Source organism: Ranitomeya imitator, chromosome 3 (genome assembly GCF_032444005.1).
Source record: "Ranitomeya imitator isolate aRanImi1 chromosome 3, aRanImi1.pri, whole genome shotgun sequence".
NCBI lineage: Eukaryota > Metazoa > Chordata > Amphibia > Anura > Dendrobatidae > Ranitomeya > Ranitomeya imitator.
Genome location: NC_091284.1, coordinates 408,262,480 through 408,279,910, shown reverse-complemented (window position 1 = coordinate 408,279,910; position 17,431 = coordinate 408,262,480). Strand labels below are relative to the sequence as shown.

Here is a 17,431-nt window from a genome sequence, read left to right as displayed (position 1 = left end):
GGCCTGGAGTGGTGTGGTGTTGGATGCTAGTAAGCGGGTGCCGGATACTGCCCCCTCCTTACCCGAGAGTGGGATCCACACCTCTGGATGAGGTGCAGTACCTCTGTGGCGACTGGATCCTCAAGATCACCACAGCTGCTTTTGTTTTATTTCTTCATATCTTATTTTTAAGTTACAGCTGTTACTCTTTCACGTGATTAACAATTATTTTGTTTTTCCTGTTGCCATTAAAGAAGTTGTCCACTACTTAGTAAACTTTTTGTCATACCCCTCACTTGGCCCCCATAAAATAATAAAGCTTATACTCACCTCCCATGCTGGCATCGTTCCCATGGTGTTAGCACTCGCTCTTCTGGGGCTCTCGTGCTGTTGTTGTGACACGTGACGGCGGTGCTCAATCAGCCCTTGTATCACTTTCCCCACCTTCGAAAAAAATCGAACATATCACTATGGTACATTATAGTTGATTGCAATCATTCTCCCCTACCTGTAGTGAAAATTAAAGTCCTGCAGCCCTTGTCCTTTCAAACTTGTGGTCAGCTCCTACCGATACAAATTAGGCCATGTTAACAAGCTGAGCTGCAGTGTAAAGCCAGGATCAGATGAGTGTATGAAAAATCATTTGACTTTCATCCAGAAAACTTGGACAATTATCATCAGTGTGTCCGTATTAGGCCATGTTCACACGATCCTTTTTTTCATGCGGAATTGCCGCGATTTTCCCGCTGCGGGTCCGCAGCTGTTTCCATGCAGGGTACATTACATTGTACCCTATGGAAAACAGGAACTGCTGTGCCCACAATGCGGGAAATCAAAAAAAAAACCCCGCTGAATAGCTGCGGGAAAAAAGAAGTACCATGTCACTTCTTTTTTCGGAGCCGCAGCGGTTCTGCACCCATTGACCTCCATTGTGAGGTCAAATCCGCAGTAAAACCCGCAGATGAAAAAAATATCTGCGGGTTTTACTGCGGTTTGTGGTGCCGAACCGCTGCAGCAGGAAGTGCGGGGAAGCGGGCGGAAGTGCGTGGGCGGAGTGTGGCTGCCCCCCCGTGCTCCGATCCCGCCCCCCCGTGCTCCAATCCCACCGCCCCGTGCTCCGATGCCCCCCCCAGTGCTCCGATGCCCCCCCCCCGTGCCCTAATCTCCCCCCCTTATACTTACCCAGCGTCCCGGTGTCCGTCCGGCCGTCTTCTCCCTGGGCGCCGCCATCTTGCAAAATGGCGGGCGCATGCGCAGTGCGCCCGCCGAATCTGCCGGCCGGCAGATTCGTTCCAAAGTGCATTTTGATCACTGAGATATAACCTATCTCAGTGATCAAAATAAAAAAAAATAGTAAACAGACAGGGTTACAGTCTGTTTAGAAAGGATCGTAAAAATCGGAGAGGAGGAGGGGTTTGTCTCTATGTAAAGTCTTGTCTAAAGTCCACTTTAAGGGAGGATATTAGCGAAGGGAATGAGGATGTCGAGTCCATATGGGTCGAAATTCATGGAGGGAAAAATGGTAACAAAATTCTCATTGGGGTCTGTTACAAACCCCCAAATATAACAGAAACCATGGAAAGTCTACTTCTAAAGCAGATAGATGAAGCTGCAACCCATAATGAGGTCCTGGTTATGGGGGACTTTAACTACCCGGATATTAACTGGGAAACAGAAACCTGTGAAACCCATAAAGGCAACAGGTTTCTGCTAATAACCAAGAAAAATTATCTTTCACAATTGGTGCAGAATCCAACCAGAGGAGCAGCACTTTTAGACCTAATACTATCTAATAGACCTGACAGAATAACAAATCTGCAGGTGGTCGGGCATCTAGGAAATAGCGACCACAATATTGTACAGTTTCACCTGTCTTTCACTAGGGGGACTTGTCAGGGAGTCACAAAAACACTGAACTTTAGGAAGGCAAAGTTTGACCAGCTTAGAGATGCCCTTAATCTGGTAGACTGGGACAATATCCTCAGAAATAAGAATACAGATAATAAATGGGAAATGTTTAAGAACATCCTAAATAGGCAGTGTAAGCGGTTTATACCTTGTGGGAATAAAAGGACTAGAAATAGGAAAAACCCAATGTGGTTAAACAAAGAAGTAAGACAGGCAATTAACAGTAAAAAGAAAGCATTTGCACTACTAAAGCAGGATGGCACCATTGAAGCTCTAAAAAACTATAGGGAGAAAAATACTTTATCTAAAAAACTAATTAAAGCTGCCAAAAAGGAAACAGAGAAGCACATTGCTAAGGAGAGTAAAACTAATCCCAAACTGTTCTTCAACTATATCAATAGTAAAAGAATAAAAACTGAAAATGTAGGCCCCTTAAAAAATAGTGAGGAAAGAATGGTTGTAGATGACGAGGAAAAAGCTAACATATTAAACACCTTCTTCTCCACGGTATTCACGGTGGAAAATGAAATGCTAGGTGAAATCCCAAGAAACAATGAAAACCCTATATTAAGGGTCACCAATCTAACCCCAGAAGAGGTGCGAAACTGGCTAAATAAGATTAAAATAGATAAATCTCCGGGTCCGGATGGCATACACCCACGAGTACTAAGAGAACTAAGTAATGTAATAGATAAACCATTATTTCTTATTTTTAGGGACTCTATAGCGACAGGGTCTGTTCCGCAGGATTGGCGCATAGCAAATGTGGTGCCAATATTCAAAAAGGGCTCTAAAAGTGAACCTGGAAATTATAGGCCAGTAAGTCTAACCTCTATTGTTGGTAAAATATTTGAAGGGTTTCTGAGGGATGTTATTCTGGATTATCTCAATGAGAATAACTGTTTAACTCCATATCAGCATGGGTTTATGAGAAATCGCTCCTGTCAAACCAATCTAATCAGTTTTTATGAAGAGGTAAGCTATAGGCTGGACCACGGTGAGTCATTGGACGTGGTATATCACGATTTTTCCAAAGCGTTTGATACCGTGCCGCACAAGAGGTTGGTACACAAAATGAGAATGCTTGGTCTGGGGGAAAATGTGTGTAAATGGGTTAGTAACTGGCTTAGTGATAGAAAGCAGAGGGTGGTTATAAATGGTATAGTCTCTAACTGGGTCGCTGTGACCAGTGGGGTACCGCAGGGGTCAGTATTGGGACCTGTTCTCTTCAACATATTCATTAATGATCTGGTAGAAGGTTTACACAGTAAAATATCGATATTTGCAGATGATACAAAACTATGTAAAGCAGTTAATACAAGAGAAGATAGTATTCTGCTACAGATGGATCTGGATAAGTTGGAAACTTGGGCTGAAAGGTGGCAGATGAGGTTTAACAATGATAAATGTAAGGTTATACACATGGGAAGAAGGAATCAATGTCACCATTACACACTGAATGGGAAACCACTGGGTAAATCTGACAGGGAGAAGGACTTGGGGATCCTAGTTAATGATAAACTTACCTGGAGCAGCCAGTGACAGGCAGCAGCTGCCAAGGCAAACAGGATCATGGGGTGCATTAAAAGAGGTCTGGATACACATGATGAGAGCATTATACTGCCTCTGTACAAATCCCTAGTTAGACCGCACATGGAGTACTGTGTCCAGTTTTGGGCACCGGTGCTCAGGAAGGATATAATGGAACTAGAGAGAGTACAAAGGAGGGCAACAAAATTAATAAAGGGGATGGGAGAACTACAATACCCAGATAGATTAGCGAAATTAGGATTATTTAGTCTAGAAAAAAGACGACTGAGGGGCGATCTAATAACCATGTATAAGTATATAAGGGGACAATACAAATATCTCGCTGAGGATCTGTTTATACCAAGGAAGGTGACGGGCACAAGGGGGCATTCTTTGCGTCTGGAGGAGAGAAGGTTTTTCCACCAACATAGAAGAGGATTCTTTACTGTTAGGGCAGTGAGAATCTGGAATTGCTTGCCTGAGGAGGTGGTGATGGCGAACTCAGTCGAGGGGTTCAAGAGAGGCCTGGATGTCTTCCTGGAGCAGAACAATATTGTATCATACAATTAGGTTCTGTAGAAGGACGTAGATCTGGGGATTTATTATGATGGAATATAGGCTGAACTGGATGGACAAATGTCTTTTTTCGGCCTTACTAACTATGTTACTATGTTACTATAGCAAATGACACCCCCCCCCTTTGTCACCCCCATAGGTAGGGACAATAAAAAAAAATTAAGATTTTTTTTTTTTCCACTAAGGTTAGAATAGGGTTAGGGGTAGGGTTAGGGGTAGGGTTAGGGGTAGGGTTAGGGGTAGGGTTAGGGTTAGGGGTAGGGTTAGGGGTAGGGGTAGGGTAGGGTTAGGGGTAGGGTTAGGGGTAGGGTTAGGGTTAGGGGTAGGGTTAGGGGTAGGGTTAGGGTTAGGGTTAGGGGTACGGTTAGGGGTAGGGTTAGGGTATTTTCAGCCATTTTAACTGCATAGAAAACTGCATAAAAAAAAGGATCAAAAAAAGGATCAAAAAACGCATCAAAAAAGGACCAAAAAAAGGACCTGCGTTTTCTGCCAAGAGCTGCAGTTTTTTAAAAAACAGTCCTGAAAAAAAAAGGATGGAAATCAGGAACGTGTGAACATACCCTTATTCACCCATGTGACATCCATCAGAAGCGCTAGTCAGAAGCGGGTGTATGGAACAATCTTACGTGATGAGCCCGTCCTATACTCGGCAGGTAATGGCTGTGTGTTACAGCCAGGACCTGCCTCTTACAATCACGGGTTGCACGAAGAGCTACCCACAATTGTAAATCTGTTAAATGCTTCTGTCAAACTCTGACAGCGGCATTAACAGACTGAGATTTATACTATGTACAGCAATGCTGTGGCATTGCTGTATATAGCACAAGGTTGCCTAACATGGCTAAAAAGAACAGTCAAAAGTTAAAAAATGTATATTTTAAAAAACATGAAAAAAAAGAGTTCAAATCACTACCCTTTTACCCCATTAAAAATAAAATAGATAAAAGGTATTAAAAAAATAAACATATGTGGTTTTGCCACATTCAGAAAAGTCCAATCTATTAATCTGATCGGTAAGCACTAGTGATAAGCGAGGATGCTCGGCAATGCTCGGTACTCACTGAGCATTTCTGGGTTTGTTTGGCGAGACCTCGGGTCCCAGCCCTGCATGTTTGGTGCTCTTTGGAGTGCCAATCGACATGCAGAGATTGTCTGCCATGCACTGTAATGCCGCAGCCATGTTGGTTGTGGCATTACAGTGATTGGCTGGCCGCGCAGCGTCATCAGGTCTATATCAGACCTGGCGCCTCCATGCTCATCCCAGTCAGCACCCGAATCACCAGTGTAGAGAGAGTTGCTGCAGCGATAGGGACAGAATAGGTGGGGTATCAGTGTGGGTATACCATTGTTGAATCCACAAATCCAGCTAAACCAACAGTCCTTCGAAGGACTAATTACGACGTGTATAGATTGCAGTGATAGGTAGGCAGGCAGTGAATGTGGCATTCCATTCCATTACTATCTGCTGCTGCTGCCTATTACAGATATTGACCGTATATACATAGCCCCAAGTATCAGTGGCCAGGAAGAATTTTTTTTTGGATCTCTTTATCCTGATTATTTTATTTAAAAGCAATCCAGAGCACACGTTTTTTTTTCTCTATTTGCTTGTTGGAATTGCAGAATACAGCCAGATCCTTTCCATAGTACAGCGTTAAAATACAGCTATTTTAAACAGGGGGTTGGCCATCACAGCGATCACATCTCAGTGCGCATGAAATTCTGCCTTTTTTGTGGTATAGTAAAAAAAATTTTGGAGTGTCTTTTGCAAGTTCTTGACACCAGTTGGTTTAAAAGAAAATCTTTACCTACAGGGCAGATATTTTACACTGTCTTTTGTCCGCCACACGGATCGCCTATCATTGTGCTCAAAATTGTGCCATTTTAGGGCTTCATTGAATTTTTTTTTTTTAAAAAATACATACCAGATAATTTAAAGTCTGGTATCTCTGTCACACGCCTCACCTATCTGTGGGCTAAAAATTGGGGCATTTTTTGTGCTCCATTGAACTTTTTTTTGCTGGGTCTTAGCCTAATTATTGACACAATTTTGCTGTTAAAAAAAAAAATCCAGGCCAGATAATTAAAAGTGGGATATCTCTGTCACAGGCCTCACCTATCTGTGGGCTAAACATTTGGGCATTTTTTTGGCTCAATTGAACTGTTGTTGCTGAGTCTTAGCCTAGTTATTGACACAATTTTGCTGTTAAAAAAAAAAAAGTGGGGTATCTCTGTCGCAGGCCTCACCTATCTGTGGGCTAAAAATGTGGGCATTTTTGAGCACATATAAGTTCGCTCCAAAGTCAGTCATTTTTAGTGAATGTGCAAAATATTGTAGTCCAAATGGACAAGGCACGTGCCAAGGGACGGGGAAGCGGACGTGATGGTGATGGTGCATGCAGAGGACAAGGCCGAGGACGTGGGCAAGCTTAAATTGGGCCACAACAAACACCCACATCTTCTTGCTAGACCTTCCTGTCACAATTACTAGGTGACTGCAGCAGCACACCACTATTGAACCCAGAGCAGTGTCAAAAGGTTGTTGGTTGGATAGCGAATAATGCTTCCAGTCACTTTTCTACCACCACCACCACCTTGTCTTCCACATGGTCAAGTCTCAGTAGTCGTGAGTCTAGACCGCATATTCCTCACCCGGATCCTTCTTCCTCCCACCATGCAGAGCACCCGAAGACAACTGATCCACACTTGGACACTCCGAAGAGCTGTTTACTTTTCTGTTTAGAGATTCGAGCCTCTCTCCTGGTGCACTTGAAGCGCAGCAAGAGGAGATTGCATGTAGCGATGCCCAAATATTTGAGCAGCCCTGTTCACACAAAGGTGACTGTGGGATCATGTTACAAGAGTTGGACGATGCTTAGACATAATTGCCAGAAAGTCAGGAGGAGGACCAGGGTGCGGAAGTGGATGAGGAGGTGGTGGATGATATAGTAACTGACCCAAGCTAGCAGGAGGACATGCAGAGTGAGGACAGCAGCACACATGAGGAGGAGGCATAGCACCCAAACAGACAGGAAGAAGCAGTGTCGTGGCCGCAGACAGAAGACGGGCAACCATTCCCCGTAACACCAACACGACGGAAGTTGCCAGTACAAGTGTTAGGTCTTCCTGAGTCTGGTTGTTTTTTTAAGACTCTGCCGATAACCCCAAACAGGCCATTTGCACCACCTGCCATGCCCGCATCAGCAGGGGTAGCAAAACTACCAGCCAGACCACCACCAGCATGATCAGGCACATGGCAGCAAAGCACCCGACTTTGTGGGCCAAACCCCAGGGTCCAGGAACACTGTCTGCGAGTGACACCACTGCTTCTTCCGCTGTTGTGCGTGGAAGCCAATCCCCTGTCCACGGAGCATGTGAAGATGCCTCCTGCCCTGCACTTGCCATTGCCCACACTCAAATAGCACCATCATCAAGCACGTCCACATGCTTATCCCAGCGCAGCCTTTAGTTGTCCATACCACAGTCATTGGACCATAAGCGGAAATACGCAGCCAACGCCCAATAGGCCACAGTAATAAATTCACACATTTCTCTTATGCTTGCGCTGGAAATGTTGCCTTTTATACTCATGGAGACGGAATCTTTCCGCAACCTGATGGCGGTGGCCATCCCAAGGTACTCGGTCTCCAGCCATCACTATTTCTCCTGGTGTGCCATCCCTGCATTGCACAAGCACGTGTCCCACAAATTTAGCCGTGCCCTCAACAATGCTGTTACTGGGAAAGTCCACCTAACCACAGACACGTGGACACATGCTTGTGGGCAGGGACTGTACATCTCGCTGACAGCACACTGGGTTAACATAGTGGAAGCCAGGATCCAGTCGGACCTTGTGATGGAACATGTCTTCCTGACGCCGAGGATTGCGGGGCCTAGATCAATCAGGGTTGCCCCCACAGTCTACAGCTCCTGCACATCCTCCTCCTCTTCAGCCTCCATCTCCGAAATGACCACATCAGTCACAAGCTGGAAGCACTGCAGCACTGCCTCAGCCAAGCGGCAACAGGCTGTGCTGAAGCTAATCTGCTTAGGTGACAAACCGCACAATGCTGAAGAGTTGTGGACAGCTCTGAAAAAGCTGGCATATCTGTGGATGACACCGCTGAACCTACAGCCAGGCTTTATCATGTGTGATAATGGCCGGAACCTGGTAGCAGCTCCGAGGCGAGGCAAACTCACACACGTACCATGCCATGTTCTTAATCTCATTGTTCAATAGTTTCTCAAAAGCTACCCGGAGCTGCCAGATCTGCTTGTGAAGGTATGCCGCCTGTGTGACCATTTTAGAAAATCAGCTACAGCTTCTGCCACCCTTGCTGTGCTTCAGCAGTGTTTGCAGCTTCTGGCTTACCGACTGGTGTCTGATGTTTCCATGCATTGGAATTCTACACTGCATATGTGTGAAAGGATTTGTAAGCAGAAGAGGGCAGTTGTTGATTACCATCATCAGCAAGGCATTCAGTTCAGACTCCACACATAAGACCACAGGAGTGGACATGGATTTCAGACATATGTACCATCCTCCAAAACTTTGAGGAGTTCACCAAGATGGTGAGCGGTGATGACGCCATAATTAGCTTCACTATCTCACTTCTCTGTGTTCTGAAACGCTCTGTGCTCACAATCAAAGAGGATGCATTGCAGGCGGAGCATGATGAGATGGAGCAAGGAACCATATAGGGTGATTACACACAGCCCAGCCTGATGTCATCCCAACATGGATTGGTTGACAATGAGGAAGAGGAGGAGGCGGAAGAATAGGAGCTACTTTCATGCGTTATAGACGGCGCTACAAGCACAACTGTCATGCCTGATTGGCCTGAGGACAGGGAGGAGGAGGAGAGCAAGGTTAATCATGCTCTTGGTGAGGACACGGAAGTCTTGCCTATTAGCAGTCTGGAAAGCATGGCTGACTATGTAGCGCTGCCTTTCCCATGACCCTCGTATTTTCCAATTTTTGGGTGACAGTCATTCCTGGTTGGTGACACTTCAAGACCCAAGCTACAAGGAGAACTTTCAATCTCTTCTTCCAGAGGCACACAGGTCTACTAAAATGGGGCAGTACGAGAAGGCCCTTGTTGTGAAATTATTAAAAAAATTCTCATCTCAAAACACTGGCAGCAGAGGTCACAGTTTGTTGGACAACCAAGGAGTACAGGCAAGAGAGACACAACTCCAATCTAGCTGAGGCAGGGGAACACTGTCAAAGTTCTAGGAGAGTTTTCTCAGACCCTCCAATCGCACAGGCCCTGAGATGGAGGGTACTCTCACAAGGAGTGAGTTTTGGAAGATGCTGAAGGAATACCTTGGTAACTGTTCCCTCTGTGATTCCTCCGTGCCTTATAATTATTGGGTATCCAAGCTGGACACGTAGCATAAACTGGCTCTCTACGCCTTGGAGGTCCTGGCCTGCCCTGCCGCTACCGTTTTGTCAGAGCGGGTTTTAGTGCCGCTGGTGGAATTATAACTGATAAGCGCATCCACCTGTCAACTCAAAATGCTGACAGGATGACTGTTATAAAAATGAGCAAGGGCTGGATTGGGCCAGACTTCTCAAAACCACCGAATGATAACAGCGAAACATAACCTCAAATCCAGTGTCATTTTTTGGGAGGTATATTCCCACACATGGGTATACGCTTCCTGATTTTGGCTATTTGCTTTTATCCTCCTCCTTCTCCTCATCCTCATCATCCACCACTACTACATCACCATGGTGACCGTGGTCCGTGATGCAACAGCCACGCTATTGTGTTAAAAGGGTGTTTATGATGCCCGTAAAAAAAAAAAGTTTACGCAGTATGTTGATGTGTACCCCCCAGGGGAAAATGTTTGTCAGCCCATACACTTAGTGTATGGGCATTACAAGTATAGGAGACCCACACCTTTAAATTGAGAAAACATTTTTAGGAGGCCATCCTCCACGTCTCTTCCGACACCAACACTAGATCACCAGAGTGAACATGTTCTGTGATGCAAGAGCCACGTTATTGTTTTCAAGGGTGTTTATGATGTCCATGAAAAAATAGTTTACACAGTATGTTGATGTGTACCCCCCAGGGGGAAATGTTTGTCATCCAATACACTTCCTGCATGTGCATTACAAGTATAGGAGACCTGCTCCTTTAAAATGGAAAAAGATTTTTACTCCACGTCTCTTCCAAGAGATATTGGGGTGCATCCAAATTTTGAGCAGGCCTTGCATTCACTTCATGGGCAAACTTTCTGGGAGTAAAAAAAATCATAATAATGGAAATTTGGTTTCATGTGGCCATCCAGTACATTGGTTCAAAGGGTTCTTGGGGTCCGTGTATCTTTGGGGCAGGGCAGGCCTTGCATTCAATGCATAGGCTAACAGTATGGCAGTAGCAAATTAATTATAATGGGAACCTATGTTTCATGTGGCCATCCAGTATGTTGGTTTAAAGCGTTTTTGAGGTGCATTAAACTTTGGAGCAGGCCTTGCATTCACTTCATGGGCAAACTTTCTGGTGGTAAAAAAAATTAAAATAATGGGAACTTTGGTTTCATGTTGCCATCCAGTACGTTGGTTCAAAGGGTTATTGGGATCTGTGTAACTTTGGGGCAGGGCAGGCCTTGCATTCAATGCATAGGCTAACAGTATGGCAGTGCCAAATAAATAAGAATGCAAACTTTGGTTTCATGTGGCCATCCAGGACCCATCAATACGTTATTGGGGTGCATCCAAATTTGGGGCAGGCCTTGCATTCAATGCATAGGCAATAACAGTATAGGAGACACACTGTTTAATAATGGGAACAACAAAGCATAGCCGGCTGATGGCTCTCTAAGAATAGAGTGAACGAACTGCTGTCTCTTTAAGAATATTAAAGTCCGCCTGATGGCCCACCCCCTTTAACAGTCCCTCCTTCATAAATGAAACAGGATATGTCTGATGATGTGTCACACACCACTTGGCCAGCTAAGGTTGTAAAGTGTTAAAATGACATTTCCCAGAGAATGCATTTGTCTTGGTTGAAAGCAATGCTAAAGTTGAAAAACGCATCATATACGCTACGTGTGAACATAGCCCAAGTGGTGGAGGAACATTTTTGTTTTGGGTTATTTATTTTGCCTTACATACAAATCATTACCCTGGAAAGGATGTTCCTTAACATATTTCCCAGGAAAATCAATTTTGGCTTAGTTTTTGGTATGTGTTATTGTGCGCCCAAAAAACAGCGTAAAACTCAGAAATGCTTCCAGGGGTCTTCCCCATGAAGTTCCTATGTCATTTGAATACTGTTCCCATTGATTCCCGATGTTTTTAGACCCTAAAAAGACCCCCGGGGATGGTAGCAGCAAAAATGCTCGGGTTTCCCATAGACTTACATTGGGCTCGTTGCTCGGGTCGAGCACCCGAGCATTACAGTTTGCTCAACCCAAGCAATGAGCACCCGAGCATTTTAGTGCTCGCCCATCAGTAGTAAGCACCATAAGCAAAAAAATTCAAGAACGCCAAAATTCCTTTTTTTTTGGTCTCTGCAATACCACAAAAATGCTGTAACAATTAGTCAAAACATCATACCAAAAATGGTATCAGTAAAATTGTCTCACCCCTCAAAAACTAATTTGTCACACAGCTCCATCGACCAAAAAATGAAAACATTACAGGTCTCAGAAAATGGCAACACCCCCACAGAATAATAAGAGAAATGGACATGTTTGGTATCACTGTAATTATACTGATAAAGTGAATTATATTGCGAGGTAATTTTACCACAAAATCTACACCAAAAAAGCAATTCCCAAAAGCCAATGTCGGAATTTTGCTTTTTTTCACTATTTCTCCCTACTTGGAATTGTTTTCCTGTTTCCAGTACACTATGTGATAAAATAAATGGTGTCATTCAAAAGTAGCACTGGTTCTGCAAAAAACAAGCTCTCATATGTGTATGTGGACAAAAAATAAAAAAGTTATGACTCTCGGAAGAAGGAAGGAAAAACAAAAAGCAAAAACGCAAATTGGCTGTGTTGTGAAGGGGTTAATAATACAATGTATCCATAAAAAATGGATGCAATATAGATGATCCATACGGGATTTGATTATTTTTTGCGCACGCGTAAACTTAAATAGGCGAGTCTCATCCAATACACAAAAGAGAATAGTGCATGCTGCTATTTTTTTTTTTTTGCATAGATCTATGTAGAAAACTGTTAATGTGAACAAGACTATTGATATACTGTATGTCGGTCAGTGTGACGTTTGATTTTTATTCAGAAAGCATATGTCTGTATGATACAATAAAGCACAAGGAAAAATAGCAGAATGAGTCAGAAGATAATTTTATTTAACATAACTGGGACCAGAACCACTAAAAATGAAAATAAGTAACCTTTTGTTACTTTTTGTTACTTTTTATGAAATCCTAAAATGACTTCTTCTCTGTTGTACAGTTGGGACTGATGTTGGCTTTGCCCTCTACAGAAGATATATTTCTAAAGTGTCTGGTCCACAGGTAGGTACTTTCACTCAGTAATATTTTGGGCTCATCTATTACCTTTAGTGATGAGTGAATACATTTGGCACTATTCGTTACTCGCACGAATAGTACAGTATTCGGGCTATTCGTTACTCGGCGAGTAATTCGTTTCAGTGTATTAAAGTGACCCGCCCAGCAGATTTTGTGCTTTATTTGCAACCAATGAACATGCTGGGCTGGATTGCCAATCACAGTAATGCTGTCACCATCTTTGGTGTGGCATTATTGTGAATGGCTGGCCTTCCAGCGTCATAGAGAATATTTAAAGGCTGCTGGAACCATATTGCGCACATTACAGCCGGAAATGGAGTAGGGAGTGTACAGTTAGAGCATAGGGAAAGTGAAATTAGTGTGAGGAGAATGACAGGGGTTTATACTGAGCATTTATTCATTCCAAAAAGCTCTTTTCACCCCTTTCTGCCATCGGACGTACTATCTCATCCATGTGACCTGGAACTTAATTCCTATGGATGGGATAGTATGTCACGCAATCAGCGGCGCTCCCAGTGGAAGCGCGGGCAATCATGGCTTGGTGTCAGCTGATTATCACAGCTGAGACCCGGCACTATGTGCCAGGAGCGGTCACGGACCGCTCCCGGCACTTTAACCCCCGGAACACTGTGATCAAACAAGATCGCAGCGTTCCGGTGGCATAGGGAAGTATCGCGCAGGGAGGGGGCTCCCTGCGTGCTTCCCTGAGACCCTCAGAACAATGCGATGTGATCGCGTTCTTCTGAGGGCCTCGTCCCTGCAGGCCCCCCTGGATCCAAGATGGCTGCGGGGTCCTTCCGGGTCCTGCAGGGAGGTGGCTTGTCAGTCCTGCTGAGAGCTGACACAGTGCTCTGCAAAGTGTCAGATCAGCGATCTGACACTATATAGTGATGTACCACCCTGGGATAAAGTTAAAAAGTAAAAAAAAATGCATAGCCTCCTCCTCCTCTTCAAGCCATTCATGCTAGACAGGCATGAAGCTGGGATTGGGAGTTCTGTTTGTAGCACAGACCAAAAACTCCTGTTTCTCCTCCTCCTCCTCCTTCTCCTCCTTTTATTCGTTATCACCCAACATGACTTGAGAGTATTGTGTGAGGCTGGACTGTGTGGTATCAGCCACTGCAAAATCTTGCTCCACAGCCACCTACTCAGAATTCAAAGTTTCCTCTTTTAGATTCTGCAGCAAACAATTTAATAGACAGAGCAGTGGGATGGTTACTCTGACAATAGCGTCATCAGCGCTCACCATCTTGGTGCAGTACTCAAAGTTTGAAGAACCTCACAAATGTCATCGATCCACACCCACTCGGCAGTTGTTATGTGAGGGGGCAGAGTGTTACTCTGGCGGTCATTGAGAAGCTGGAATTCAGACACTGCTCTCTGCTGCTCACTAAGCCTTTCCAACATATGAACTGCTTTCCGCCTCAACACATTTATCTAACGACCCCTATGTTGCCCATTCAAAATTTTCTTGATAACCAGGATCCTTGTATCTTGTTCTCACACGCTTTATGCATTTAATAGCCCTCTGTGTCAGTACTTTTGCACATAGTAGTTGGTAACTGGTTCATGCAGCATTACACAAACACCCGATTTCTTACATTATGGCTGGTCAGAACAATGAAAGCAATTGTTACCATCCACCTTTCATGTCTCCCCTATTTCCTCATAGATTGTAAGCTTGCGAGCAGGGCCCTGTTGGTATCTGTTGTTTTGGTATCTCCTCCTCATGATGCAAAGCCTCCTCCTCCTCCTCCTCTTCAAGCCATTCATGCTAGACAAGCATGAAGCTGGGATTGGCAGTCCCGTTTGTAGCACAGACCAAAAACTCCTGTTTCTCCTCATCCTCCTTTTCCTTGTGATCACCCAACATGACTTGAGAGTAATGCGTGAGGCTGGACTGTGTAGTATCAGCCACTGCAAAATCTTGCTCCACAGCCACCTGCTCAGCATTCAAAGTTTCCTCTTTGAGATTCTGCAGCAAACATTTTAATAGACAGAGCATTGGGATGGTTACTCTGACAATAGCATCATCAGCGCTCACCATCTTGGTGCAGTGCTCAAAGTTTTGAAGAACCTCACAAATGTCATTGATCCATACCCACTCGGCAGTTGTTATGTGTGGGGGCTGAGTGTTACTCTGACGGGCATTGAGAAGCTGGAATTCAGACACTGCTCTCTGCTGCTCACTAAGCCTTGCCAACATATGAACCGCCTACTGCCTCAACACATTTATCTAATGACCCCTGTGTTGCCCATTCAAAATTTTCTTCATGACCAGGATCTTTGTATCTTGTTCTCACATGCTTTATTCATTTAATAGCCCTCTGTGTCAGTACTTTTGCACATAGTGGTTGGTAAACAGTTCATGCAGCATTACACAAACACACGATTTCTTACATTATGGCTGGTCAGAACAATGAAAGCAATTGTTACCATCCACCTTTCATGTCTCCCCTATTTCCTCATAGATTGTAAGCTTGCGAGCAGGGCCCTGTTGGTATCTGTTGTTTTGGTATCTCCTCCTCATGATGCAAAGCCTCCTCCTCCTCCTCCTCTTCAAGCCATTCATGCTAGACAAGCATGAAGCTGGGATTGGCAGTCCCGTTTGTAGCACAGACCAAAAACTCCTGTTTCTCCTCATCCTCCTTTTCCTTGTGATCACCCAACATGACTTGAGAGTAATGCGTGAGGCTGGACTGTGTAGTATCAGCCACTGCAAAATCTTGCTCCACAGCCACCTGCTCAGCATTCAAAGTTTCCTCTTTGAGATTCTGCAGCAAACATTTCAATAGACAGAGCATTGGGATGGTTACTCTGACAATAGCATCATCAGCGCTCACCATCTTGGTGCAGTGCTCAAAGTTTTGAAGAACCTCACAAATGTGATTGATCCATACCCACTCGGCAGTTGTTATGTGTGGGGGCTGAGTGTTACTCTGACGGGCATTGAGAAGCTGGAATTCAGACACTGCTCTCTGCTGCTCACTAAGCCTTGCCAACATATGAACCGCCTACTGCCTCAACACATTTATCTAATGACCCCTGTGTTGCCCATTCAAAATTTTCTTCATGACCAGGATCTTTGTATCTTGTTCTCACATGCTTTATTCATTTAATAGCCCTCTGTGTCAGTACTTTTGCACATAGTGGTTGGTAAACAGTTCATGCAGCATTACACAAACACACGATTTCTTACATTATGGCTGGTCAGAACAATGAAAGCAATTGTTACCATCCACCTTTCATGTCTCCCCTATTTCCTCATAAATTGTAAGCTTGCAAGCAGGGCCCTGTTGGTATCTGTTGCTTATGCAATTATTGGTGTTCTGTACTATCTTTTATTGTCTGTACAAGTCCCCTGTAAAATGTAAAGTGCTGCTGAGTATGTTGGTGCTATAGAAATAAAATAATAATTATTTATTACTTATTATTATTATTGTTATTATTATTATTATTAAAGGTCGAATTATAGCTTGTGGGCAGGTCACAAATCAGTCGGTGACAAAGCAAATTAAAGCGCTGCTGCAGCAAAGCTAGTCCGGCGAAAGCCTGATATGACTTTAGGAAATGTGTGCTGACACGCCGTACCTTGGCAAGTAGGTCCGGCAAGTCAGGGTATGTTTAAAAAAAAATCCTGTACAACCAAGTTCAGCATGTGGGCCATGCATGGAATGTGTTTACTAACTTCCTGAGCTTTAAAGCCATCACCGAGTTACACCCATTATCGCACACATGGAGGTTCAGCGGGGAGAGCCGCTGATTGGTCTGTTCTTTTATCACCTTCAACAGCTCAGCTGCGTTATGAGCTTTATTACCTAAACAGATGAGCTTCAGTAGAGCGTGCTGCCGCTTTGCCAAGGCAGGGGAGTGATGGTAAGGCTACTTTCAGTGAGGAGTAGGAGAAGAGACAGAACTGTAATACAAGGAGACTAAAACCCTGATGGAAGTTGGGACCACTATTCGTGGTGTGGGTAAGATGTGTGATGTCCCAGCTTCTGACTCTGTACCAAAATCCACCAGGTTCAGCCAGTGTGCCATAAGAGAAATGTAGCTTCCCTGTCCATAAGAACTTGTCCTCGTGTCTGTGGTAAAGTAGATCTTCAAACAAATGCACTATCAGGGTGCAGCGGACCCAAGTAAAGATGGCAACTACACAGGTGCAGTAATACCGATGAGGCAGCCAGCCTACAATCAGGGATTGGCCGCTTGGCACACCAGTGCAAACACAAAATAATTTATATGCGGCGATGTTCACACAGAAAGTGCAGAGCATCTGGCTCACAGCCTATTAATGATGCCCTATGGCTGACCAGTAGTAACTATAATGCATACCGTGTGAACAGAGGCCACAGTTTACAGAGCCATCTGGGCCCAGCTGCACCTTGAAAAATAAAGTGCACAAAAACACATAACAACATATGTATATGTAAGGTATTAGTTGATATCATGGCTATAATACGTAAGCTGGCAACCCACGTCAAGGTCCTCACACTTGCCAGTCCTACTCTAACAACAAAAACAACCAAAAGAGGAAAAATCCTCCACTATTATTAAAAAAACACCAAAACACAGGCAAAGATGTCTAGGCCTCCAAACAAATGCACTATCAGGGTGCAGCGGACCAAAGTAATTATGGCAACTAAAGTAGACCTTCCCTGTGACTGCGTTGGCCACAGCACGGCTGACATTGTCCTTTGTCCTCCCTTCCTTTGAGGTCCATGCTGTCAGACTCTACATCCCCTTCTCCATGCGAGTGGCGGTGGTGTATCGTCCTCCCGGCCCCTCTCATCAGTTCCTGGATCACTTTGCCACCTGGCTTCCACACTTTCTCTCCTGTGACACCCCCACCTTCATCATGGGTGATTTCAACATCCCCATTGCTTCTCCCCTCTCCCCATCTGCTTCTCACCTTTTATCTC

At 44.5% G+C, this 17,431-nt stretch overlaps 1 protein-coding gene across 1 annotated transcript in view; it reads left to right on the top strand.

Annotated features, from left to right (window-relative positions):
* Positions 1-17,431, top strand: part of RHBDL2 (rhomboid like 2) — an 83,147-nt gene that overhangs the window by 46,009 nt on the left and 19,707 nt on the right. Inside the window, exon 7 of the mRNA XM_069757120.1 lies at positions 12,433-12,494. Coding sequence (XP_069613221.1) covers positions 12,433-12,494 — 62 coding nt within the window. The remainder of the gene's footprint in view (positions 1-12,432; positions 12,495-17,431) is intronic.